Source organism: Callorhinus ursinus, unplaced genomic scaffold (assembly GCF_003265705.2).
Source record: "Callorhinus ursinus isolate GAN/ISIS: 27379988/994484 unplaced genomic scaffold, GSC_fseal_2.0 scaffold15, whole genome shotgun sequence".
Taxonomy (NCBI): Eukaryota; Metazoa; Chordata; class Mammalia; order Carnivora; family Otariidae; genus Callorhinus; species Callorhinus ursinus.
The window spans coordinates 5757858-5780619 of NW_027397077.1; the positions used below are offsets into that span (position 1 = coordinate 5757858).

Below are 22762 nucleotides of genomic sequence, written 5' to 3' on the forward strand. Positions count from 1 at the left end.
GATGGGGATGCAAAGGGGCGCCCGGGTGGCTCAGTCAGTTGAGCGTCTGCCTTCGGCTCAGGTCGTGATCCCAGGGTCCTGGGATCGAGGGCCACATCGGGCTCCCTGCTCGGCGGGGTGTCTGCTTCTCCCTCCCCCTTTGCCCCACCCCCTGCTCATGCACACACAGTCTCTCTCCCTCAAATAAGTAAGTAAAATATTTTCTTTAAAAAATAGGGATGCAAAGACACAGAGAGAACACGGAGGGACAAAAGGGGAGCCTGAGTTCTGGGGGAGCTTGCAACAGATCGAGGACAAGGAAGAGCAGGAATGGGGTCCTCAAGGTGGAGAAGCAGCCAGAGACTCCAAGGCCCCCTCAGGTCCAGAGACCTCCACCAACCCAAATCCCAGATCCACTCAGCCCCCAAGGCCCTGCCCACCCCACCCCACCCAGAGCCTCCCCAGTCCTACCAGCGGCAGCCTCCTCTGGGGCAAGGTGGGGCCGCCGGGGCTGCCCGTGGCTGGGGCCAGGCAGTGCGGTGCTGTGGTCTGGCTCTCTGCTCCCTTCACGGACCATTTATCTCTCTCAGCCCCCTGAGGTAGGAGCTGAGGCATGGCCCCTGGCATGAAGCAGCTCCCCCCCGCCTCTGACTCATCCCCTCCTGGGGAGCAGTGAGGACATGTCCTCAGCCCCCACTTGGTCTACTCCTTTTGGGGGACAAGTTCAGGACTGAGAGTCACAGGAGAGTGACCAGGGCCGGACAGAGGGACTCGGCACCCATGCAGGATAGTACTGACCTCCCAGGGAAAACCAAACCCCCTGCCACCCCCATCTCCCCAAACAGTCACAACAAGGGCCTTTCAAAACAGCAGCTTTAATGCTCCCCCAGAATCAGCACCATGTCATCACAGGCTTGGGTCAAGGGGCGGGTCAGATGCAGTCACATCCGCTCACTGCCCACAGCCACCCCCGCACTGAGTCATCTGCTGGGGAGGCAGGAGCCACAGTGGGGGTTTGTCCACAGCGGGGAAGGCTAGACCCACGGGACCAAGTCACTGAAATAACGGACACGCTCATGCACGCTCACATGCGCACAGGCCTCTAGCACCAAGGGGAGGGACAGCAGGACTCCTCCAGGGGATGCTGAACTTCAGCTGGTCAGCTGGTCACCTGGGCCTCAGCTCCGGGCAGCACCTGTGGGGGCGTGGCAAGTGGGGAGCTGTCTTCAGCCATCTGCCCTTACCCAGCATGTGTGCCCCAGAGAGGCACTGCGCAAAGGATCAGTGGGGCACTGGGGGCATGACAGGAGTGGGGCTCTGACCTCAGAGAGGGGATCCTCACCCAGGTCCTCGGAGGAGGGAGCATGGAAGGGACGCCACAGCTAGGGTTCTCTGTTCAGTTCCTTGGTCTGGGGGTCTGTCCCAGGCCCCCAATCTGAGGGGGCTCCTGACCCGGGCCCCCGACAAGGACCTGATCTGGGGAAGCTCAGGGTCCCGGCTCCTATTGGGGTGGAGGGGTAGGCCCATACCTGTTCCCTGGTTCTGGACCACGCTGGGCAGGCAGCGGCGCTCACAGGCTTCACGGGTCCCGAAACGGTTGGCATTCCCTCCACAGCCACCATAGACAAAGGGGTGACAAGCCTCTTTGCCATCTGCCACCACCCGATGGTACCAGCGCAAGGTGTAGGCAGCACAGGAGCCCTCGTCCAGTGGAAGCAAGCAGGGGTCTAGGGCCAGTGGAGGTCAGGAGGTCAGCAGGGGCAGTGGCCATCAGAGAGGGACTGGGGGGGCCTGCCGCCCCGCCCTGAACCCTTCTGGGGCAGCCCCCGCTCTCACCATCACCTTCCCGAGGAGCTTCAGGGTCTTGGTATTCCTCCACGGAGTACTCAGAGTATTCGTACTCGTCGTCCTCAGGGGGCACCAGGCCTGCACACAGGGTGGGTTTACTGTGACACAGCGAGGCCGCTGTGGGGCCACGTCCATGCTGCCCAACCCTGGCCCTGGGGGCGGGGCGGGCAACACTGGCCTCCCACGCATGCAGTGTCCGTGCCATGCCCTGCGTGCTGCCCCTGTGCACGTGGCATTGCCCTGCACGCAGGAGCAACGCCTCATGGGTCTGCACCCCACCACACAGCCCCCCACCCTGGGTCCAGCCGTCCTCACCTTCCTCCTCCGCGTGAGAAACCCGGAGCACAGGCACAGGGTGGAGCTGGGGGCCGGCAGTGTCTGCAGCATAACTGGGGAGGGGTCCTGGAGCAAGGGGTAGGGGCACAGGGCCTTGGGGTCATAACGGTGGCCACCCCAGCCAAGCCCCGGCTGAGTGGACCCAGGTGATGGGCACAGAAGGGCCTGGGATGAGGAAAGTTCCGGGAGCAGAAAATACCAGAAAATTACTCACGTGATCCAGATGCGATGAACTGGCCCTGGCAGGCTGGAGCAGGCGGAGAAGGGCCAGGAGAGAGGCAAGGACAGAGAGCGAGAGACGAAGATGGGAAGCAGCAGGGAGAGAGACAGAGGGACACACACAGGGGGGCACAGGTGGACAGAGAAGGACCACAGGAGAGACCGGCGGAGGGAGAGAAAGAATGGGTGGGAAGCAGAGAGAGAGGGGGTCAGAAGTAGGCGGGCGTGGAGAAGGTTTGGAAGTGGTCAGACAGAGGGACAGGAGGAGACACAGCTTCAGTCTCTGATGCCCACGGGCCTGCTCCCACCTCCACCCTCCACACATGGCCACGCTGGGCTGCTAGGGACACTACGGGAAAGTCCTGTCGGCACGTCTGTCCTGAAGCCCATGTATCCTTCTGCGTATCTATCCATCTCCGCCCATCTCCTTCACTGCTTGAGCCCCGTCAGGTCTGCAGACCCTGCCTGCCCCTGTCTGGGGGAGCTGGGGTGGAGTGGAAATGGGACCCAAGAGGCTCTGGGCTGGGCCACACTCACCGCAATGCTGACTCATCTCCTGACGCACAAAACCTCGAATGTCATCCTCCTGGGAGCACAAGACCACAAAGGGTCATGAAGCACCCATGGATCACGGGAGAGACAAAAGGCCTATGAAGCAGGGCTCACGGAGGGACAGCACTGAGTCAGGGGCCCAGGACCAGGGGGTGAGGGTCCTGGGTGCGGAAGGTGGGGCCCAGCCCACCCAGGCCCACACTTACTGTCAGTGCAGCTTCTCCCTTCTCCCCGCGGGGGCCAGCGGGCCCTGGCCGCCCCTACGCACAACGGATGGGACAGGGCTGTGACCCCTGATCTTAGGGACATCGGAGGTCACCCCGGTCTCCGACCCTATGCCCAGGAATCCCCACTCACCTGCTCTCCTCTCTCTCCAGGGGTCCCAGGGGCTCCAGGGGCACCCACCACTCTCTCTCCGGGGGGGCCTCGCTCACCCTATCAGACAAAAGGACCGAGTGAGCAGTCAGAGGCAGTGGAGGTCAGAAGTCGGGAAAGTTGGAGATCATAGGTTCAGAGACTGGGGCAGGGGCATTGGGGACGGATTGCAGGGTCAGAGGTCAGTGAGGTTGGAAGGATCAGGGAGGTTCAGGGGTCAGGAGTCAGAGTCAGAGCTCTTTACCTTCTGGCCCTGAAGTCCTTCGGGGCCTTTGGGACCAACACTGCCAGGTGGCCCAGGGGGACCACTAGAGCCATCACTGCCCCTAGGACCTGGGAAGCCCCCAATTCCTGGGGGCCCCTGTGGAGAGACAGGTCAGGGTCAGTGATCAAAACCCCCAAAGATGGACGCACTTCCAGTAAGTACAATCTCCTCAGTTTACCATGACCTTGGTCTCAACTTACCCGCTCCCCTTTCTCGCCCTGGTCACCCTTGGATCCCGGCTGCCCATCAAAGCCTCTGTCACCCTGGGAATGGAAAGAAGCATGAGAGACCGTCTGCGTTGGCCTCCTCAGCTCAATGGCCACAGTCTTCCATGACCCAAGCACCTGTGACCCTACGATCCCAGGACCCTTGGTCTGCCGTGCTCCCCGTGACCCCGACCTTACTGTCATAGGCCTTGCCCTGATTCCACCTATTTCCTTTATACAGACACTCCAACCTCCCCCACTGACCCCTTGGCCCTGATGCACATCTCCCCACTTCACCTCTCATCCCTTAATCCTAAATCCCCACTGTGACCCCAACCCACCCTGAAACCTCAAGACCAACCTCACTCTACCCACCAGCGTCCCAGCCCTCCAAAACCCTGTTGACATGACACCCCCATCACCCTACCGTGATCTTCCCTACCCCATTCTGCCCCCCTTACGTCCACTGTTGAGAGACCCCATACCTTGGGACCGATGAGGCCCTCCTTCCCAGGGGCCCCCGCCTGGCCTGGCACCCCCGGCTCCCCCTGGAGAAGAGAAAACATGAACTGGGCCCTGGCCCACCCATCCTCTCCCCATCCCGGGTGCCCCACACTCACCATATCTCCCTTGCGTCCTGCCAGCCCAGGGCGGCCCAGGGGACCAGCTTCTCCCTGCAGCGATGAGGTGGAGGGGTCAGACGCCGGCCCAGGCCCCGCAGCTGCCCACATCCCTGTCACCTCCATACCTTATCTCCCTTCTCTCCGTCGAGGCCACAGGCTCCCTTTATCCCTCGCTCACCCTGCAGGGAAAAAGCAGACGGAAAAGTGACTTCCAGGTACCTCACCCTATAACCCCTTGACCACGAAACCACTTTCCAAATTGGCCTCAGACACTCTGATTTCTGACCTTCCAACGCCTCACCTAATGCCCCACATTCAACCCCAGATATCCCAACATCTGACCCCAGATACCTGGCCTTCAACCCCAGATACCTTGCCCTCCAACATTAGCACCCCCACGCCCCGCCCAACGAGGAAAAAACCCCAGCCCCTTCCCACCTTGAGGCCCCGGGGACCCATGAAGCCAGAATCTCCTTTGTCTCCTCGGACACCAGGGGCTCCATCCTTTCCTGGGGCTCCCTGACGGGGAAAGGGGTCAATATGAAGTCAAGGAGATCAGAGGGGATCCAGGAAAATCACTCCGGATGATGAAAGGAACAGGGAACATCACAGGGTGAGAGTCACTATTGGAGGCCAGAGCTGTCCAGGGGCAGGGGTCACCCTGTGGGTGGGATCATCACAGCAGTTACTGTGAAGGTGGGGGCCCCGGGCAGCATGAGGACACCAGGAGAGCACCAGGCACTGAAAGGTCAAAGGCCACCACATGAGGACAGGGGCCCTGTGGGGCAGGGCGTCTCTGTGGGAGCAGGGGCATCTTACCGGGTCACCTGGGATCCCTGCAGTGCCAGGCTCACCCTGTGGGAAGCACAGATGGGGGAGGGCAGCCCTTCAACGTGACTGTCCCCCATGCCACTCAGGGACTCCCAGGCCGCACACAGATCCCATGTGAACACACACGTGGCCAACAGGGAGGGAGGCTGGAAACCCTCCAACGTTCAGAGAACACCCACAAGACAGATGTTTGTGACAGGTGGGTCTGGGTCTGTGCCTGGGGTGGGGCTGACCTTGGGTCCCGTGAGTCCACGAGCTCCCAGCAACCCGGCTGAACCCTTGTCACCAGGCTCTCCTTTGGTGCCCTGTGGGTGTGACCGGGAGAGGGACACAATCAGGACTAGACCGGGCTGGAGGCTTGGAGTAAGACTGGAACCTGCCGGGTGAGGAGAGCCAGCCAATGCAGCTCCCACCCACCGCCCCCCAGCGGGGCTCATTTCTCACCACAGGCTCTCAGATCCCTGACCCTCCCTCCTACCATGGGGCCCCTACACCTACCTGGAGCACGCCTGATACCTGACAAGCCCCTTGTCTGTTCCCAGAGGGCCTCTCCTGGAGCTACATTCCACAGAGCTCCTTGGTGACCTCACACGGAGGTCCTCGAGCCCTCCGGGGAGCCCCCATCCTCTCAGCCATCCCACAGAGTTACTACAGTCCACTGAACCCTTCCCCTCTGACCCCCCCCAAAAGCCCCCCATCCTCCCCTCCTATCCTCACAGACCCTCAATAGAGCCCCTACAGCCCACAGAAACCCTCTCCCAACCCCACGCAGAGTACCCCACCCCCTTCCCTGTACCTTCTCTCCAGGGTTCCCATTGTCTCCACGAGGTCCTTTGTCACCATCTATGCCCGGAGGCCCTTGTTGGCCCTGGGCCAGGGGTCAGAAGTCAGGGTCAGGGGCTGGAGGGCCCTCACCCCCTCTGAGTTTGAGCTCTCAGATCCCCTGGCCCAGCCCCCGGAGAAGCCCCTTCCACATCCAAGAGAGACCCAGGCTGTACATGGGCCAGAACTACTCACCATGTCCCCCTTGGCACCCCGTGGCCCTGGAGGCCCCACAGCCATGGCTGCATCACCCTGAGTGGACAGAGGGCAGTCAGAGGAGTCAGGAGCACCCTTAGTCCGTGCCTCTGCCCTCTCCCACGCCCACACTCACCTTGTCACCCTTTAGCCCTGAGGCTCCAGCATCACCCTGTTGGGCGGAAGAGTGTGAATCTCTCCAAACCGGAGCAGTTCCAAATCCTGAATTACAGGATCTAGCCCCAACCCCGCCCACCCCAGGGATCTTTCCCCCCATGTCCTTACCTTCTCCCCACGCTCGCCCCGGCTGCCTGGGGGCCCCTGTATGAGAAGAAGCCAACAGTGAGCTAAGGGGATTTGGGGGCATTAGTGGGGAGACCACTCAGAGGGCAGGGGAGGACCAAGGAGTCCCAGGGGAATAGGAGAGACGAAGGACCAGAGAGTACATAAAAAGAACCAGAGGGCTACAGAGAGCGTCCCAAGGGCACAGAGGGCACAGGCAGGGGACTGAAGCCACACCGCTGGCGCTTTCCCCAAGGGGACCCACCATGAGTCCTCGGGGTCCCTCCTGGCCAGGACGGCCATCTTCACCCTGCATGTTGACATTAAGTTCATTGACTCAGAAGCTGGAAATCAGAGGTGAGAGCTGTGCTAAAGGGGGCTGTGGCCGCAGAGCAGGACATACATACCCGGACACCTGGCTCCCCACGCTCCCCACGCTCGCCGCGGGCCCCGGGCAGACCTGCTCCAGGGTCTCCCTAGAGATCAACAGGATACCAGTGATATGTGAGAGGAATCAGTGGGGGACAGAGGGGGACAGACAGGGCGATGGGGGTCAGTGGAGGCGGGAGGGGGTGACAGGGGGTCAGTGGAGGTGGAGGGTGACGGATACAGGAGAGCCAGCAGCCTTGTCCCATCTACCTTGTCTCCTTTGAGTCCAGAGGTTCCGGGAGCTCCCTGTGGGCAGAGTAAGGTGAGGGTCCTGTGCCCCTCCAAGGCACACACACATACCCAGCCACGCAGTGTGTCCCAGTCCCCACGTGGACAGACTTCAACACACCGGAATCAGATACCTGGGACGTTGGGGCACTTCTACTCACCGTTGACCCTGGTGGTCCAGGTGGCCCCAAGGCACCTGGGGCACCCTCTCTCCCTGGGAGACCTGCCAGACCCTACCGGAACAATGCAGCGAGAGAGACAGAGGGTGACTTGGGGACCTTCCTCCTCCTTGGCCCCTCCAAGACTGGGAGCCCCCGAGGCAGGGCCTGGGCCCCCTTCTCCTCCTCACCCGCTCACCCACTACCAGACTCAGAGGTCCTGAAGTCACCAAGTCCCCACATGCTCTTCCCAGCATGCTTACCCGCTCTCCGCTGGGTCCTGGCTGACCCATCTCTCCTCGAGGGCCTGTCTGACCAGGGAATCCGACAACACCAGGAGCACCGGGGGGGCCAGGGGGGCCCACATCTCCCTGGAACAGAGATAGCAAAGGGAGCAATGGTCCCAACGGGACTCCTTCCCAGAACTCGCCCCCGGATGCCCTCTTCTTCATCCTTCCAGGGACCTCTCTGCCCACTGCCCGCCACCGGTGATGGGGCATCGACTTACCTTCAGACCTAGAGGACCAGCTGGCCCAGGGGGGCCCTGGACCCCAACTCCTGGGTCACCCTTCAAGGGAAAGAGGGGTCAGGTCAGGCCCAGGGAGTCTCAGGAACTTGACCTCCAGCAGAGACACTTTAGGGTATACATACCTTATTACCCTTGAGTCCAGGAGCCCCTTTTTGACCCTAAAAAACCAAAGTAAACAGTACTTGAGGGGAGGAACGTGAACCCAGAGCTGAGACATGGCCCAAGAGTATTCCCAGGGCCGCTGAGATGTGCTCATGGAGACGTGGGACTCAGACATGTACACAGGACTGACTCACAGGAGCTCCGAGGTGACGACGGACTCGTGAGGGCACAGACAAGAGAGAAGCTCAGATGTGAGCACAGATACAGGGGAGTTCGGGCATGACTACGGGCACGTAATGTCACACAGGAACACAGGCTCAGGGACCTCAGACGTGAGCACAGGCTCACGGGAGATCCCAGGCGCACGCCAGCGCAGGAACTCAGAGCCACCCCAGCCCAGGGAGCTGAGACCCGGACTCGGAGGGGGCAGGGGACCCAGGAAGCATAAGCAGGTGAGCAAGAGAGCCCCCAGGAACTGTGCGGAGTCCTGAGACCGGGGGCAGTGGACAGGAACCACACACATGTGCTCAGACACACTGAGGAGCTGGAGACCAGGAACAGGCACCAGGAAGCAAAGACGGCTCCCCCCTCCCCCCGGGAGCGAGGAAGCCAAGACGCTTGGTCCCTGTGTGCGCCCACGAGCAGGATCCTGAATGCTGGAAGGTGCACAGGCCCGGGAATGGTGCCTCAGGTCCACAGCTGCACTCCTCCTCCCAAGCTCAGACGTGCCCAGACCCCAGACTCACATCTTCCCCAGGGTCTCCAGGCTCCCCGGCACGGCCAGCTTCACCCTGCACAGAAAGGGCAGTAAGGGGGTCTAGCCACCCAACCTGGCCCCCTCGACCCAGCGCTCTGGCCCTGGGGCCGGGCCCACCTCACCTTCTCACCCCGAGGCCCTGGCAGTCCTCGGTCACCTTTGGCCCCCTGTAGAGGCAGGGGACAGGAAGCAACATGGGCATTAGGGTCATTGAAAAAGGATACTCAAGGAAGGAGGCATGAGGCCCGCGGTCAAATGTGACACGTATTACGGATGCCCAGGGTCACGAAGATGGGTGATCGGTGCTGTCGGACGCTCCACACTCACCGGCTCTCCCAGCAGGTCTCCCACGAGGCCTCCAGGCGCTCCCTGATGTGGGACAAGGGTCAGTGGGATGCCTTGGCCTCCAGCACTCGGCCCCTGCCCCCAGGCCTTCCGCACACTCACCTTGTCTCCCTTTGCTCCAGGGAGCCCGACCACAGCCTGTGGGGAATGCCCAGTGAGTTACCTCGCCTCCTGCCTTCTCCCCGGCCCCACCCCGCCATCCCCGATGGGAGGCCAGCACTAGACACGGTGAGGCACAGAGGGTCAGGGTCAGGTCAGGATCACCTGTCCAGGAGCCCCCATGGGTCCAGGCTCTCCTTTAGGTCCAACAGGGCCGGGCACACCTGGTGACCCCTGCGACAGAGCAGCGTGAAGAACTCAGAGCCTCCCCACCGCCCTGGCCCTGCTGCCCTGCCCCCCTCACCCCTCTGGGCACAGGACCAGGCCCCATCCCAGGCCTGAAGCAAGCTGCCCCCAAACACACACCGGCACGCCAGGAGCTCCTCTGTCTCCATCTTTTCCACCGGCACCATCACGACCTGGGGCTCCCGGCTTTCCTGTCTCCCCCTGAGAGGGAGGGGTTCTGTCAGGGGCCTGCCCATGGACTCCTGACCCCTGGAGCCCGGCCTCGATCCCTAGGACTCACCACTTGTCCCGGCAAACCTGGCGCCCCCTGAGGACCCTGAGGGAGACAAGTCAGATATGAGGGGGGGCCATGGGAGAACGTGGGACCCAGACGGTAGGACATGGTGTCCCTGCAGGGGCCTCACTCACCACCAAGCCTGAGGGGCCAGGAGGGCCAGGAAGTCCCACAGCTCCCGTGGGTCCAGGCAGACCCTGGGCGAAGAGAGAGTTCAGGGCAGGGCCAACCGCGCCTGGCTCCCTGTGGCTCTCACCCGTGAGCTGGGCCACTCACCCGCCCTGGTGGTCCTGTCTCTCCAGGCTCCCCCTGCGGAAAACCCAGAGACTGCATCACCCACAGAAGGGCAAGAGGCTCCTCAGCCACTGTCCAGAAGCAAAGGCCCCAGGGATGGGACACCGGGATGCTCAGCCCCACTGCAGGGTGACGGCATCCCAGGGGGTTGGCAGATGTTACCCTGGTGTGGACCCGGCTCCGATGAGCCTCCTCTTCCTTTCAGCCACACACACACACCCATACTCACCTTCAGGCCAGAAGGACCCTGGGGTCCTGCGGGGCCAGCAAGACCCTAGAAAAAAGTAATAAGAGCAGGGGACAGGGGTCAGAGTTATCAGCCCAGGCTCGGGGATTCATGGCTCCTTGGTGGGGATCAATGCCCAGCCCACCCCCACCAGACTGTAAGCTCCCGTGACTCACCGGGGCACCGGGTGGCCCAGGGTCTCCATGGCCACCCTGTTGGAGAGAGAAAGAGTCTGATGAGGGGGAGCCTGTGCCTCCCCCCCAGGGAAACTCAGGGAGGACTGCCCCCTGTGGGCTGGGGTAGGATGGGGGCAGGAGCGGGGGGATGATTCTAGGATACTCACCACTGGGCCAGGGGTCCCCCTCGGACCTTGCAAACCCTGGATAGAGAAGGGGGCTGCTGAGCCTCAATCTGGACCTCACTTGGGCCTGTTCCCACCCTCCGGAGGCCTTTGTCTGGGAAGCACACTTGTAGGCCACGCCCCCACGCCCCCGCCCAGGCATAGATCACCCCGCACCCAGGGCCTGCCCCTCAGGGATAATACATACTGGCCTATACATGCGCGCGCACACGCACACGCACACGCACACAGGTCAGGCATCTGCACTCACACCCGGGCTCGCAGGCACAACACCCCAGTCACCAGAGCAGCCCGCACACGGCAGAGAGCGGCTGTCCCCAGGAGCCTGGGCCACGCCACGCCTGCCACCACCTACCGGCTTCCCTTCGGGTCCAGCCACACCACGCTCTCCTGGTAGGCCCTGGAGAGAACAGATTTAAGGCCACGCTGTCCCTCCCCGAGACACTCCCAGGCAGTGCAGACTCCAGTCCAGACCACACTGTAAGAGCCCGGGGCTGGGCGGGGGGCGGCGGGGAGGCGCGTTGCGGTGCAGACTCACCGGGCTGCCATTGAGACCCCTCTGTCCGGGCTCTCCCTGGTCTCCCTTGAGGCCTGGCACACCCTGCAAGCAGAAAGGCATGCCCTGAGCCCCCAGTCACTGCCGTGTGCCCACGTACACACCATCCCTCGTGGGCTCCCATAACAGAGGGGGAAGCACAGTGCGGGGAGTCGGGGGGACCTCACCCTGTCTCCCTTGGGGCCTCGGTCGCCGTCACTGCCTGGCTCCCCCTGTAGGGATGACATGTCAAGCCAGGCCCTGGTGCCAGGGCAGAGGGTGGCCCCCTAACTGATCCCACACACTGACCTTTGCACCCTTGAATCCAGGGGGTCCTTGCACTCCAGAGAGACCAGGACCTGGCTCTTCCACAGCCACCTACACATACAAGGTCACAGGGGAGAGAGGCATCTGTCACAGAGGCATGGAGGAGTCCTCCCCGCTCACAAGATCCCACAGGAGTTTGGGTCAGAGACACCACATAAGAGTTTCTGGGGCCTGAGTTAAGGATGGCCTCCTAGTATCAAGAGTCACAGGCCTGGGGCAGGGCTGGGCTGATCACCTTGGGACCGGGGGGGCCGGGAGGTCCAGGGAGGCCAGGAGGGCCGTCTCTTCCCTGCAGAGAAGAAGGAAATCGCAGGGCTGCCCCCGCACAGCGCCCAGGCAGTCCCACCCCAGAAGGAACCCCCCCCCCAGCTCACCTGTTCTCCACGTTCTCCTTTCTCTCCCCGTTCTCCCTGAGATGCAAATAGCAGGGCGGGGGCCATGTCCATGGGGGGTCCAGCTCCTCCTGGGCCCGCATCCCCAGCCCTCCTGGCTAGCCCCACTCACCCTCTCTCCTGGCCTTCCTGCCTCCCCCGTGCCCCCAGCCCGGCCTGGGAGCCCAGGAATGCCAGGCTTTCCAGGCTCCCCAGCGAGGCCGGGCGGTCCAGGGGGGCCCCTCTCCCCCAGGGCCAGGCCTGGTGGCCCCTGAGGGCCGGGGTCTCCACGATCTCCCTTCAGCCCGCGTTCTCCAGAAAAGCCAATGGGGCCCTGGAGGAACAGAGGAGTGAATGTGGCCAGCTGCACAATGACGCTGTCCCCAGGGCGCCCCTGCCGAGCTGCAGACACACACCTCCTTGCCTGGGGGGCCCCGCTCGCCTGGCTCCCCCTTAGGGCCACGGCGCCGGTCAGGCATGGGCAGGAAGCTGCCAGAACTCTCATCCCAGGTCTCCACGATCTCCCGCAGGGCGGACGCCTGAGCGATAGCGAGGGGTTGGGGAACCAGAGCCTGTCCCTGCAGCCACCCAGGCCCCCACCCGGCCATGTGGGCACCACTAGCCCCACGGGGCTCCCATCTGCTCCCACTCCCAGCCCCCCAACAACCTACCTTGATGCCAATAGTTTCCAGCAACCGCTCCACATTCTGGGGACAAAAGCTGGGGTGAGGGGCGGCCCTCAGAGAAGCCTCCATACCTTCTTCCCCAGGCCTCTGCCCCACAGGACCCTTTAGCACTGTAACGTTGAGGAGGCCTGAGGCCCTGGAAGCCCCTCCCTGGTGTGTCCCCATGGCCCGGCTCCCCGAATGTCAGCTGTGGGAATCCCACCAGGGCAGGGGACTGAGCACATGGGACAGAACCCATGGGGCTTCATGGCAAGGGGGAGGGGAGAGAGGCGGCTCCCTCAGGCCTGTGGATGAGTCAAGGACGAGGTCCTGAGCCTCACTCACCCCTACGCTCCCAGGATCTCCTCTCAGGCCGCGCTCTCCAGGGAGGCCCTGGAGACACCAAGAGACAAGCAGCTGGACCCAGTTTCTGCGGGGAGTGTGTGTGCGGAGGTGGGAGCTATGGCTACCCGGGCATGTGAAGAAGGTGGGGACCTCACCTGTTCCCCTTTGGGTCCAGTCTCCCCACGGTCACCCTGAGAACAAAGAATGATCAGGTGGGAGAAATGCCCCAACCCTGCTCAACCCTCACCACACCCCCGACCCACCATGTGCACACTCACCTTGGGGCCTGTGTTTCCCGGAACCCCAGGAAAACCCTGAGATAGGGCAGAACACAAAGCAGTCACACAGAATCACGGCACCCCAGAAACATACTGGCCCCTGTTGCTCCGAAGTCCTAGAACTCCCCTCCTGGATACTCACCTGACCAGAGGGGCCCACCTGCCCCGGGAGGCCTGGGGGGCCCTGGAGTCCAGGGCTACCAGGAGCTCCACGCTCACCCTTGGGACCATCGTGACCCTGTGGAGGATGCAGCCAGGATCAGGACCCTGAGACCCCGGAAAAGAGCGGAGCCGTATCCCGCAGAGTCGGGGTCAGGGGTCAGATTGCAGAGGACTCGGGCACTTACTTCTCTCCCAGGGGCGCCCGAATCTCCCTTCTCTCCCTAAGGAAGACAAGGGCACTTTAGACAGGGCCCTAATCTGAGGCTGGAGCAGACTCCAAGTGAGGGGCCTTACCTTCCTTCCACCTTCTCCAGGGTCCCCGGGTTCTCCCTGTGGGCAGAAGATTCACATCGGCCCCAAGGTTCACAGACAGTCTCAGTCTGTCTGCACATCTTCAACCACATCTACATATGGCCACACACATGTATACACAGGATGGATGTGTGTCTGTGTGCCCCTGGTACCTTGAGAATCATCTGTATGTCCCAGGATCCGCCTGCAAGTCTTGCATGTATTATCTCAATATGTGCGGCCCTATGTGTATGAATGACTATGGACACAACTGCATGTGTCACACGCCAGAGCCTTGGACGTGTGTCTCACCATACTTCAACACAAGTCCACGTGTGGCCTGGCTTCCACATATGTCTTAGCACATATCTGGGCTGGGTGGAGGTATCTGCGTGTCGACATGTCTCCAAGTTTCCCTGACTGGGGCTTCACATCAGTACGGCTGCACCTCTCCGTCTGTGTCTGTGGTTCTTCGCCCGTGCCCGTGGCTGTGTGTGATCTCAGCAGCTGTCAGTCCATCCGGGCACCGGTCAGCCCAGCCGCACGGCTCACGGTCTGCGAGGCTGTGTGTGTGTGCACGTGGACGTGTGTGTAGGTCCAGGCTAGGTACATGGGTGTGGATACTTCTCAGCAGGGGTCTGCGTGTGTGGCCCATGTGTATCTGCACATCTGGGCTGTGTGCATGTGCCAGCATTTCTCAGCACGTGTCCCGGTGTCTGCTCTGGACACTCACGTTTTTCCCATTCAGGCCAGGCTTCCCGTCCTCTCCCGGCCTTCCCTGTGGGAACAGATCATTGGTCAGGAGTCAGGGCCCGGGTGAGGGCTGTGAGGCGGCAAAAGGGTACCGTGAGGGGCGCCTGCCTGGCTGGCTCAGCTGGTAGAGTGTGCGACTCTTGAACTCAGGATCGTGCGTTCGAGCCCCACGTCGGGTATAGAGATTACTGAGATTACTTAAATAAATAAGTAAATAAACTTAAAAAAAAAAAAAAGGTACCATGAAAGAAAGCTTAGTCTCACCTGGGCTCCAGGGGGGCCAGGCGGGCCAGGGGGGCCATGTTCTCCTCGGAGGCCCGGAAGCCCCTGCAAAAAGACTTTGCTAGGATTGAGAGAGCCCCTGAGAAAGCCCCTCAAGCACACCTGTGGACTGGGGAGGACCCCACTAAGATCCTCCTTGAGGGTAGAGACCCCTAAAATTTGGAGGTTTCATTGAGGTCCCCTGCTAAAACTCCCCAGGGAAGAACCTCCAGGACTTGGGGGACCTACTAAGTCCACCAAGGCAGAGAAGGTCAGAAAGCTGGACCCTGCTAAAGCCTGCCTGCCAGGGACTGAGAGCCTCCCAAGCCCCGGGCTGGACCAACTCCCCCTATTTCCACTGACGCTGTGGTGTGGCGACCCGGCTGCAGTTCATGCTGGATCCCTGAGCCACCCTGAGCCTAACATCTCCCCTCACTTACGTCTCTCCCTGGGTCTCCAGCTTTGCCTGTAGCACCCTGAGGAGAGACTCAGAGTCAGGGAGTCTGCAGTGATCACGGGGTCAGGAGCACGCCCCACTAACACGACCACTGGTTCCCGCAAACTCAGGGCCTGCCAGGCACTAACCCCCACCCCCCCGCCCGCCCAGGCGGGTTCTGGGAGAAGACACAAACACCCCATCTGGCCCCGGAGCTCATCAAGGCCACGAAGACCCAGGTGAGGCTGGGGTCATGTGAAGAGGGAAGGGGGGGGCGTGACCACACAGGGCCCATCACGACTCACATGCAGCCCAGGGGGGCCAGGGGCTCCCGGTTTCCCATCTAGCCCACCGCGGCCATCCAGGCCAGGTGGACCCCGGTCACCCTGAGGAAAACAGAGAGGTAAGAGGCCTCAAAGGATAAGATGGACCTAAGAGCCTGGTTCACGGCCGAAAAACCTCCCTGCCCTCTCACCTTCTCTCCTGCTGGGCCTCGGACACCTGGGTCCCCCTGGAGAGAACAAGGTCAGATAAGTGGTGAGGGTAGGAGGGGGACTGAGGCTGCTGGGGCAAAGAGCATCACTCACCTGAGGGCCTGGGGGCCCCCGAAGTCCACTGACACCCTGAGGATGGGGGGAGGAAGAAATCAGAGCAGGCCTTCCCAGACCCACACCCCCTCAGGGGACCAAGCACACTCACCCTCTCGCCAGAGGCTCCCGGGGGACCCGGGTCACCCTTGGGTCCTCGAGGACCCTCCTGCCCACGGTCCCCAGGCTCTCCCTGTGGCAGAGACAAGCTCGTTGAAGGAACAGCCCGGGGACCCCAGGCATGCCCCTCATGGAGGCACTTGGGATGCTTCCTGTGCTCCGAGTCCCGCTCCACCCACAGACCCTGGTACCTTCTCTCCAGCTCCAAGTCCCGGGTCTACCTGGGGGGAGGGAAGGGAACGGCCAGTGAATGGCTCCGCAAGAAGTGGGGCCAGTGAGGGGCTATGGGATCAATGGAGTTATCAGGAGGCCATGCGGGAAATGGGAGCTAGTGGAACAGATGAAGGGACATCCTGCAGCGCCAAGAGGGGCAGGCGAGGGAGATAACAGAGGACCAGACTCAGCTCTACCCTTACCAGCCGTCCAGGGAGTCCTGGGGGACCCTGGGAAAGGAAATGATTATGGTCAATAGGAGCCCCGAGGCCCCAGGGAGTGGCTCAGGTTTGCCCCAGGCCCAACTCTGCTCCCAGATTCCCGGAAGCACCCCAGTGCCAACCCCCAGAAGGCAGGTCAGGCCCGGAGGTGGCCATCAGAGGCTCCCACCTTGACCTCCAAGCCCCTTATGTGGTCACCGACCGGACCAAACACTGGAAATCTCCATCCCTCTGGAGCCCAGGACACTGGCAGTACTCACCGGCTCCCCACGGTCTCCCTTGGGTCCAGATGGTCCAGGGCTGCCCTGCAGAAAGTCAGGGGGTCAGGGTCACTCGAGACAGGCAGCAGTTTCAGGGAGTTTGGGAGGCAACCTAAGGACTCGCGGGGATCCTGGTGGCCTCTGGAGGTTGCGATGAAGGGGTCACAGGCGACTGTGAGGATTGAGCACTGCAGGGTTGGGGCGGCAGGAGCGGGGGCTGGGAACCGGCTGGCTGAAGTTGGGGCTATAGGGGTCAGGGCTTAGGACTCACGTTTCGTCCATCCTCTCCAGGATCTCCTTGGTCCCCCTTCTCACCCACAGGCCCCCGAGCTCCAGGTGCACCCTGGGAAGAGCAGCTGGCCTGAGACAGGCTCCTCCCAGCATTTTGCAGGTTTCCCATGAGCCCCCCATGCTGCCCCAGGTTCCTCATCACCCCCAAACCATGTCAGAGTTTTCCATCACACCAGGCCTCCCTCCAGACTCTCCAGCACCCCCTTACTTCGCCCTGCCAGGCTTACCCGAAGGCCACGCTCGCCAGCCTTCCCAGGCGAACCTGGGTCACCCTGGTGATGGAGAGAAAGCCACACTGAGCAGGTAGGCTGGACTCAAACTTTGACTCGGGGAGAAGGGGCAGAGAAGGGCCTGGCACCAGCTGGACGGTAGGCAGGGGAATGGACTGGATGACCTGGTGGAGCCCCCAGCCCAGAGGGATCCCAGTTCAAGGGTAGAGGCTCAGAAATCACAGTGGGAAGGAGTCTCACCGGGGGGCCCGTGTCACCTTTCTCTCCAACTTCACCCTGTGAGACAGGAGAGTCAGCCCTGGGCCCCAGATGCCCCGTGGTGCCAACAACACCCTACTCCCCTGTCCCCCAGGACTCCCCCCAACTCCAGCTTTCTTACATCTCGTCCTCGGGGGCCGACAGGTCCTGGGGGGCCAGGCCGCCCAGGGTCTCCCTTCTCTCCAAGAGGCCCCGAGTCACCCTGTGGAGGAGGCAGAAGTGAGGAGGTCAGGATGCAAGTAGCCCACCCTTGGGGGGTGGTAATCCCAGAAACCTTGAGGTTACTCAAGGTCACATGTACTCACCGGGGGTCCTGCTCTGCCGGTGAGGCCAATGGGACCCTGCAGGGTGTGGGAAGGGGGTACAGGACTTAGTTGGGGCTCCAAGGTCCTACCTCATCTCCTTCTATCACACTCCCCAATCCCACATTTATTCACCCGGTCTCCAGGGTCTCCTTTGGGGCCGGGGTCTCCAGGAAGAACCAAGCCAGGTGGGCCCTGTGGTGGAAGAATCAGACGTCAGGGAGCCCAACCCTCACCTGCCCTACCCCCTGGACACTTTCCCTTCACTCACCCGCTCCCCTTTGATTCCTGCAGCTCCTCTGGGCCCAGTGGGCCCCACATCTCCCTGGAGGTGACAAAGACCATCAACCATCAGCATCAGCTCCAGGTTCCATGACCCACTCTCCCAGCACCACCCTGACCTAGCAATCATGCCCAACTCTCTACCCCCCAGGGGCCTCCAAGCAGGGCCTGTGACCTTGACCTCAACCCTGTGTCAGCCTCCTTTCGCTCTTGCCAGAATTACCTTCTCTCCTTTGGCCCCGACACCGTTAGGTCCCTGAAAACAAACAGGACAGACATGCTTGGCCCCACCTGGGCACCGCAGTACTATGTGGCTGATTGGGGATGGGGTAATATCAAACTGCAAGTCATGGAGCTCAGTCTCTGTCCAGAGATCACAGAGTCACGGCTGGGAGCCGGGCAGGGGTTACACGGAGCTCATGACCTGTGTGACATCACAGGGTCACAGGTGACACCCAGGAGTCAGGAGATGTGTTATAGCATAAGGAGAATCACAGAACTCTTAGCCTGCTCAGTGCCCCGAGGTTACGAGGTCCCAGCCTGGAATGCTCGTCTAGCAGGCCAGTGCAGGCCATCCTTCCTTTGCTCACCACTGCAGGGTCCCCGGGGCGACCAGGCTCCCCCTGTGGAAAAAGGACAGAGGCAGGGATGGGTCAGAGACCCACCTAGGAACCCAAGGGCCTGCTGTCCCACCTGCCACGATCCCTAGTATGGGGTGCGGTGGGGAGGGGACTGGTCCCCAGGCAATGACCCACCTTCTCTCCTCGGCGGCCAGCAGGTCCTGGTGGTCCCTGCATGTGGAAAAGGTGTGAAGCCAGAGTGGGAGGAACACATGAAAAGCCCTCTCCCGGTCCCACCACAGTCACAGACTCACTTCGGGCCCCTCAGCCCCAGGACGTCCAGCCACTCCAGGCGGCCCCTGGGGAAGAAGAGCAGACATGCTGGTCTGGGGTGGGGGGGGGGGGGGCAGGGAGATCATGGCAAACAAGGGCTAGAGGCTGTGAGGGTGCAGGACAGAGGTCACAAAAGGTCAGGCTTCAGGTGGCAGGGGTCGAACTCAGCGGGATGACAGAGACCAGATCAGTGGAAGTCAAGGTCAGTTCCGCAGGCTCAGGAAGTTAAAAGCGGGTCCAAGGGGTTGAGGGTTAGAGCCTGCATCAGCAGGAGTTATGTGAGGAGAGGTGAGGGGGCAGGGGGAGGCAAGGCTGAGAAGTCGACCAGGAAGGGGCATAGAACTCAAGTCAGCTGGGCACTGACACTGGGGTCAGAGGGCTCACCTGGGGTCCCACCGGGCCGGGGGATCCACGTTCACCCTGATGGAACAGGATGGGTCAGAGCTGAGTCCAGCCCCAGACCCTCTGGGGCCCCAAGAGACCCCTCGGCTGCACTTACCTTCTCTCCAGTTTCACCCACAGCCCCTTTCAGTCCTCTGTCACCCTAAGGGGAGACGGATAGGAGAGGTGCCTTGACTGTCCAAACCCCAGAGAAGGTGTCTCAAACTCTAGCCATCCTGCCCCTGAAACCACAACCTCTGACCTGGTGAGAACCCTCATCTCCTGATCTCCCACCTCCCCAAAACCTATAGCAGTCCCAGTGTGTCACACCCCACACCTGACCCCCCAAAATGGAGCTTACTTTGGGGCCAATGTCTCCAGGAGGTCCTCGTAAGCCCTAGAAGGGGTTCAGAGATTTGGGTTTGGGCATAAGGATAGCATAGAGCGTGGGAGGCTGAGGGAGCTGTGGCCGCCCCTCAGAACCCTTGCCCCTACACTCACCCGCTCACCCGGGCTCCCAGGTTGTCCTGGGAGGCCTGGGGCTCCATCCTCACTGTCACCCTGAAGGAGAAATAGATGAGTAGAAGACCCTGCCCCCAACCCACCCCCGCCCCTGCCCCAGAACTGGGACACCAAGGGGTCAGGCTTCCTACCTTTTCTCCTTTCTCTCCAGAGGGGCCAACTGGTCCTTGGGGTCCGGGGCTTCCAGGAAGACCCTAGGGGAAAGGGGGTAAAAACATGAGCCCCAAACTGTGAGGCCCAGCACCCAGCCACTGCCCCAGCAGAGCCCCAGCCCCAGTATCCACACCCCTGAACATGGCCCCAAGTTCCCCAGCAGAGCCTCAGGGCTCCTCACCGGCAGCCCAGGCTCCCCTGGAGCAGTGCTGCCATCACCCAGTCCTGGAGGGCCCTGAGAAAGAACAGCAGGTGAGGAGATGACCAAGGGGAATCAAATTCCAAGCCACCCCCAGGATACCTTGCCCCTCACTTACCCGCTCCCCACGATCACCTTTGTCACCCTGAAAGACAGATCATGGCCCCATGACCCTGGACTACACCTCCACTCCCCAATATATGGGAGAAAATGAAGGTCAGGGGGACAAATTGAATTACAAAGGTCATGGAGGAACTGAGGAGTCATTGGGAGCTGAGGGGTCACATGGGGTCAGAGCAACCAGTAGGGGTTGTGTGGGTTCAAATGGGGTCACTAGGTCACCGGATCACATGGAGGTCGTGAGACCATAGGGGGGGTCATGTTGTCACCTTCATGGCCATTCCAGGAAGTCCTGGGGGACCACGGGGTCCTGGGTCCCCCAGTGGGCCACGGGATCCAGGGAGGCCCTGATGGAAGAGACAAAGTATAAAGTACACCCCACAGACCCCTACTTCCACCCTTCCTCCTGCTGGCCCCCCGCCACACATCACTTGGCCCCACATGTTCTGGAACTTACCGGAGGTCCAGGGTCCCCTTTCTGCCCAGGAAGCCCTGGGCCCTCGCCTCCAATGACTCGTCCAGGCTCTCCCTGCAGGAAAGAAAGCAGTGGGCCAGATTCAGGGTATGGGAGCCTTGAGGTGGGAGAGGCTGCTAGAGGGGCCTCAGCTATTCCTTATCATGCCACAGGCCCTGCACAGTGTCCAGCCTGCTCCTCCCTGGGCCATCCTGGTTCCCTCCCTTCCACCTGCACCTACCGGCTCCCCCTTTGGGCCTCGAGGTCCTCGCTCTCCCTGAGGACAAAATGGAGCCAAGGGTGATGCTTGGGCACGAGCGCATCTCCGCTGCCCCACCCCCGCAGGCCCCTGCCCCGCAGAAAGAACTTTGGGAAGACACTGGATGAGCAAAGAAGGGAAAGCAACTTACTGTTTCTCCACGAGGACCAGGCCACCCTGGAGAGCCCTGTTAATGGAGGCAGTCAGGACAGTCAGACCACCCACCCACCCACACACCCACGCAAGCAAAGAGTCCCATCGTGTGACCTGCACGGGCAAGGCTTGCTTACCTTTGAGCCAGGGCTTCCAGGAGTCCCAGGGCGGCCAGGGCTGCCTGGAGGCCCATCTGCCCCAGGGAAGCCCTAAGGAGGCAAAGAGGTCAGGGCAGGAAGGGACCCTCCCTCCATGCCCCTGGTTTGCTGGAGGAGCCCAGACCCCACAGGCCCCCAAGTGTCGCTGGGGTGAAGCAGTGGGGCAGAGAAAGAGCCCTTCTGAGCTAAACGGGGCCTCATCCCGGGAACAAGGGCAGTGATGAGGCAGAGGGCCTTCTCTGCCTCTGGGATTTAGAACTAACTCCCAGGTTCTCTGGCAGAATCTCAAAACTCCCCTGGCTGCTCTGTTTTAGGTCCTTTCTCAAAGTCGCTGATGTGGTTTATAATGTCCACTTAGGCTTCTGGGAATACCCTGTGGTTCGGCCCCTGTTCTTTCCTTCTGTCTTCTAAAAACCCTGGGGACACTTGCAGGAATGTCTCAGGGGAAGCTCAATGGTCTCCACTCACCCTTTCGCCCTTTGCAGCGGTACTTCCTGGGGGGCCCTGGGGGCCAGGAACACCAATCCTGCCCTGAGAGGAGAAAAGCAGGTGAGGAGGCAGTGCACCAGTCAGGGAGCAGAGGACAAGTGTGGGGAGGCACTCACCGGGAGGCCGGGGGGGCCGGGAGGCCCGGTTTGTCCTCTCAGGCCCTAAGGAAGGGTGATCAGTGAGCCCTGTGCCACCAGCGCCCCCCAGCCCCACTGACCCCCAACCATTCTCTGCCTCCAACTAGGGCCACTCACCATCTCTCCAGGTTCCCCCTTCTGGCCCTAGGGAAAGGTACGTCGAATGAGGGTCAGAGTGGCCAGCGCCAGGTGTGGCCCTCACCCACCCTCTCAACCCTGGACATTTACCTTTGGACAATGCACCGTGCAAGGCTCTGGCTGTGGCTGTGGACATAAGGTCTCCTTGAGGCCAGGCTCTTCTACCAAGAGTCCCCAGACACCCTCTCCCCTGCCAGCTACCCCTCCCCTAGAGGCCCCTTGCAAACCTGGGTGGCCGAGCCTATCCGACACAGGGATGTTGCCAAACTACTGACTGCCTGCTCTAAGCTTGGACCATCATCCACAGCAAAGAAAGTCTGGACAGGGTCCATGCCTGGCACCACACGACGCAACTGTTCTGGGTCAGCTCCGGCCTGGCCCAATATCATCACCTTGAGCCCTAAGGAGGGGTCCGGCAGTCTGCATGACAACCCTGCTGGAGCCAGCCCGATTCCCAGGCCCCATCCCCACCAGCCCTAGTCCTCACCAGCAGCCTGGGCCTCACGGATAGGGTTGAAGATGTCACCTCTCAAGGGTTCATCTACTAGCAAAACCATTATCCCTTGTACATGCTGGCGGCGCCCGGGGGCATCCGGTGCTAACAGGTGTCTGTGAGCAGTAACCACAGCGGTGCCTGTGGGAGAAAGAACATGTCAGAACCCAGGGGCAACCAGCTCCCTGCAGGGAAGCCCCACGAGCGCATGTCCAATGCAGTTCCTTACCCAGGTTGTTCCCACTTGGGTCCACGTAGGGGATGCTGCGGATCTTCTGCAGGATGACCCCAGGATCGTAGGAGCTATTCAGCGGGAACAGTGGGGAGGGCCGATGACTGTAGGACAGGAGGCCAACCTGGGGTGGGGTGGGGGGGCAGACACAGAGCCTGGGGAAGATGGCAAAGCAAGGATGACAGAGCCTATGGGGAGAGAGATGGAGCTCA

The 22762-nt window shown here is 61.6% G+C and overlaps 1 protein-coding gene across 1 annotated transcript in view; it reads right to left on the minus strand.

The window, feature by feature from the left end:
* Window positions 1–838: 838 nt before the first annotated feature.
* Window positions 839–22762, minus strand: part of COL7A1 (collagen type VII alpha 1 chain) — a 30586-nt gene continuing 8662 nt past the window's right edge. Inside the window, exons 25-118 of the mRNA XM_025885548.2 lie at window positions 22548–22674; window positions 22313–22459; window positions 22053–22225; window positions 21916–21951; window positions 21805–21831; window positions 21667–21711; window positions 21530–21592; window positions 21041–21112; window positions 20902–20937; window positions 20733–20768; window positions 20495–20566; window positions 20307–20384; window positions 20036–20062; window positions 19900–19953; window positions 19697–19759; window positions 19545–19604; window positions 19405–19440; window positions 19162–19206; window positions 19047–19082; window positions 18644–18688; window positions 18525–18560; window positions 18360–18392; window positions 17993–18025; window positions 17759–17812; window positions 17623–17682; window positions 17491–17526; window positions 17307–17387; window positions 17168–17203; window positions 16925–16969; window positions 16678–16749; window positions 16407–16451; window positions 16129–16155; window positions 15904–15933; window positions 15705–15785; window positions 15593–15628; window positions 15481–15516; window positions 15311–15391; window positions 15010–15045; window positions 14573–14635; window positions 14289–14333; window positions 13559–13594; window positions 13450–13485; window positions 13245–13340; window positions 13103–13138; window positions 12980–13015; window positions 12825–12872; window positions 12486–12521; window positions 12231–12353; window positions 11948–12148; window positions 11818–11853; window positions 11679–11732; window positions 11426–11494; window positions 11305–11349; window positions 11120–11182; window positions 10937–10981; window positions 10564–10599; window positions 10397–10432; window positions 10224–10268; window positions 9977–10009; window positions 9835–9897; window positions 9707–9742; window positions 9547–9627; window positions 9346–9414; window positions 9184–9219; window positions 9064–9105; window positions 8859–8903; window positions 8726–8770; window positions 8000–8035; window positions 7857–7916; window positions 7612–7719; window positions 7352–7423; window positions 7173–7208; window positions 6941–7009; window positions 6799–6843; window positions 6537–6572; window positions 6388–6423; window positions 6252–6308; window positions 6031–6102; window positions 5468–5539; window positions 5223–5258; window positions 4842–4922; window positions 4529–4582; window positions 4401–4454; window positions 4266–4328; window positions 3775–3837; window positions 3554–3670; window positions 3292–3369; window positions 3141–3194; window positions 2920–2968; window positions 2378–2410; window positions 2143–2229; window positions 1816–1905; window positions 1509–1706; window positions 839–1174 (exon numbers count right to left, since the gene is read on the minus strand). Coding sequence (XP_025741333.2) covers window positions 1158–1174; window positions 1509–1706; window positions 1816–1905; window positions 2143–2229; window positions 2378–2410; window positions 2920–2968; window positions 3141–3194; window positions 3292–3369; window positions 3554–3670; window positions 3775–3837; window positions 4266–4328; window positions 4401–4454; window positions 4529–4582; window positions 4842–4922; window positions 5223–5258; window positions 5468–5539; window positions 6031–6102; window positions 6252–6308; window positions 6388–6423; window positions 6537–6572; window positions 6799–6843; window positions 6941–7009; window positions 7173–7208; window positions 7352–7423; window positions 7612–7719; window positions 7857–7916; window positions 8000–8035; window positions 8726–8770; window positions 8859–8903; window positions 9064–9105; window positions 9184–9219; window positions 9346–9414; window positions 9547–9627; window positions 9707–9742; window positions 9835–9897; window positions 9977–10009; window positions 10224–10268; window positions 10397–10432; window positions 10564–10599; window positions 10937–10981; window positions 11120–11182; window positions 11305–11349; window positions 11426–11494; window positions 11679–11732; window positions 11818–11853; window positions 11948–12148; window positions 12231–12353; window positions 12486–12521; window positions 12825–12872; window positions 12980–13015; window positions 13103–13138; window positions 13245–13340; window positions 13450–13485; window positions 13559–13594; window positions 14289–14333; window positions 14573–14635; window positions 15010–15045; window positions 15311–15391; window positions 15481–15516; window positions 15593–15628; window positions 15705–15785; window positions 15904–15933; window positions 16129–16155; window positions 16407–16451; window positions 16678–16749; window positions 16925–16969; window positions 17168–17203; window positions 17307–17387; window positions 17491–17526; window positions 17623–17682; window positions 17759–17812; window positions 17993–18025; window positions 18360–18392; window positions 18525–18560; window positions 18644–18688; window positions 19047–19082; window positions 19162–19206; window positions 19405–19440; window positions 19545–19604; window positions 19697–19759; window positions 19900–19953; window positions 20036–20062; window positions 20307–20384; window positions 20495–20566; window positions 20733–20768; window positions 20902–20937; window positions 21041–21112; window positions 21530–21592; window positions 21667–21711; window positions 21805–21831; window positions 21916–21951; window positions 22053–22225; window positions 22313–22459; window positions 22548–22674 — 5544 coding nt within the window. The 3' untranslated portion in view covers window positions 839–1157. The remainder of the gene's footprint in view (window positions 1175–1508; window positions 1707–1815; window positions 1906–2142; window positions 2230–2377; window positions 2411–2919; window positions 2969–3140; window positions 3195–3291; window positions 3370–3553; window positions 3671–3774; window positions 3838–4265; window positions 4329–4400; window positions 4455–4528; window positions 4583–4841; window positions 4923–5222; window positions 5259–5467; window positions 5540–6030; window positions 6103–6251; window positions 6309–6387; window positions 6424–6536; window positions 6573–6798; window positions 6844–6940; window positions 7010–7172; window positions 7209–7351; window positions 7424–7611; window positions 7720–7856; window positions 7917–7999; window positions 8036–8725; window positions 8771–8858; window positions 8904–9063; window positions 9106–9183; window positions 9220–9345; window positions 9415–9546; window positions 9628–9706; window positions 9743–9834; window positions 9898–9976; window positions 10010–10223; window positions 10269–10396; window positions 10433–10563; window positions 10600–10936; window positions 10982–11119; window positions 11183–11304; window positions 11350–11425; window positions 11495–11678; window positions 11733–11817; window positions 11854–11947; window positions 12149–12230; window positions 12354–12485; window positions 12522–12824; window positions 12873–12979; window positions 13016–13102; window positions 13139–13244; window positions 13341–13449; window positions 13486–13558; window positions 13595–14288; window positions 14334–14572; window positions 14636–15009; window positions 15046–15310; window positions 15392–15480; window positions 15517–15592; window positions 15629–15704; window positions 15786–15903; window positions 15934–16128; window positions 16156–16406; window positions 16452–16677; window positions 16750–16924; window positions 16970–17167; window positions 17204–17306; window positions 17388–17490; window positions 17527–17622; window positions 17683–17758; window positions 17813–17992; window positions 18026–18359; window positions 18393–18524; window positions 18561–18643; window positions 18689–19046; window positions 19083–19161; window positions 19207–19404; window positions 19441–19544; window positions 19605–19696; window positions 19760–19899; window positions 19954–20035; window positions 20063–20306; window positions 20385–20494; window positions 20567–20732; window positions 20769–20901; window positions 20938–21040; window positions 21113–21529; window positions 21593–21666; window positions 21712–21804; window positions 21832–21915; window positions 21952–22052; window positions 22226–22312; window positions 22460–22547; window positions 22675–22762) is intronic.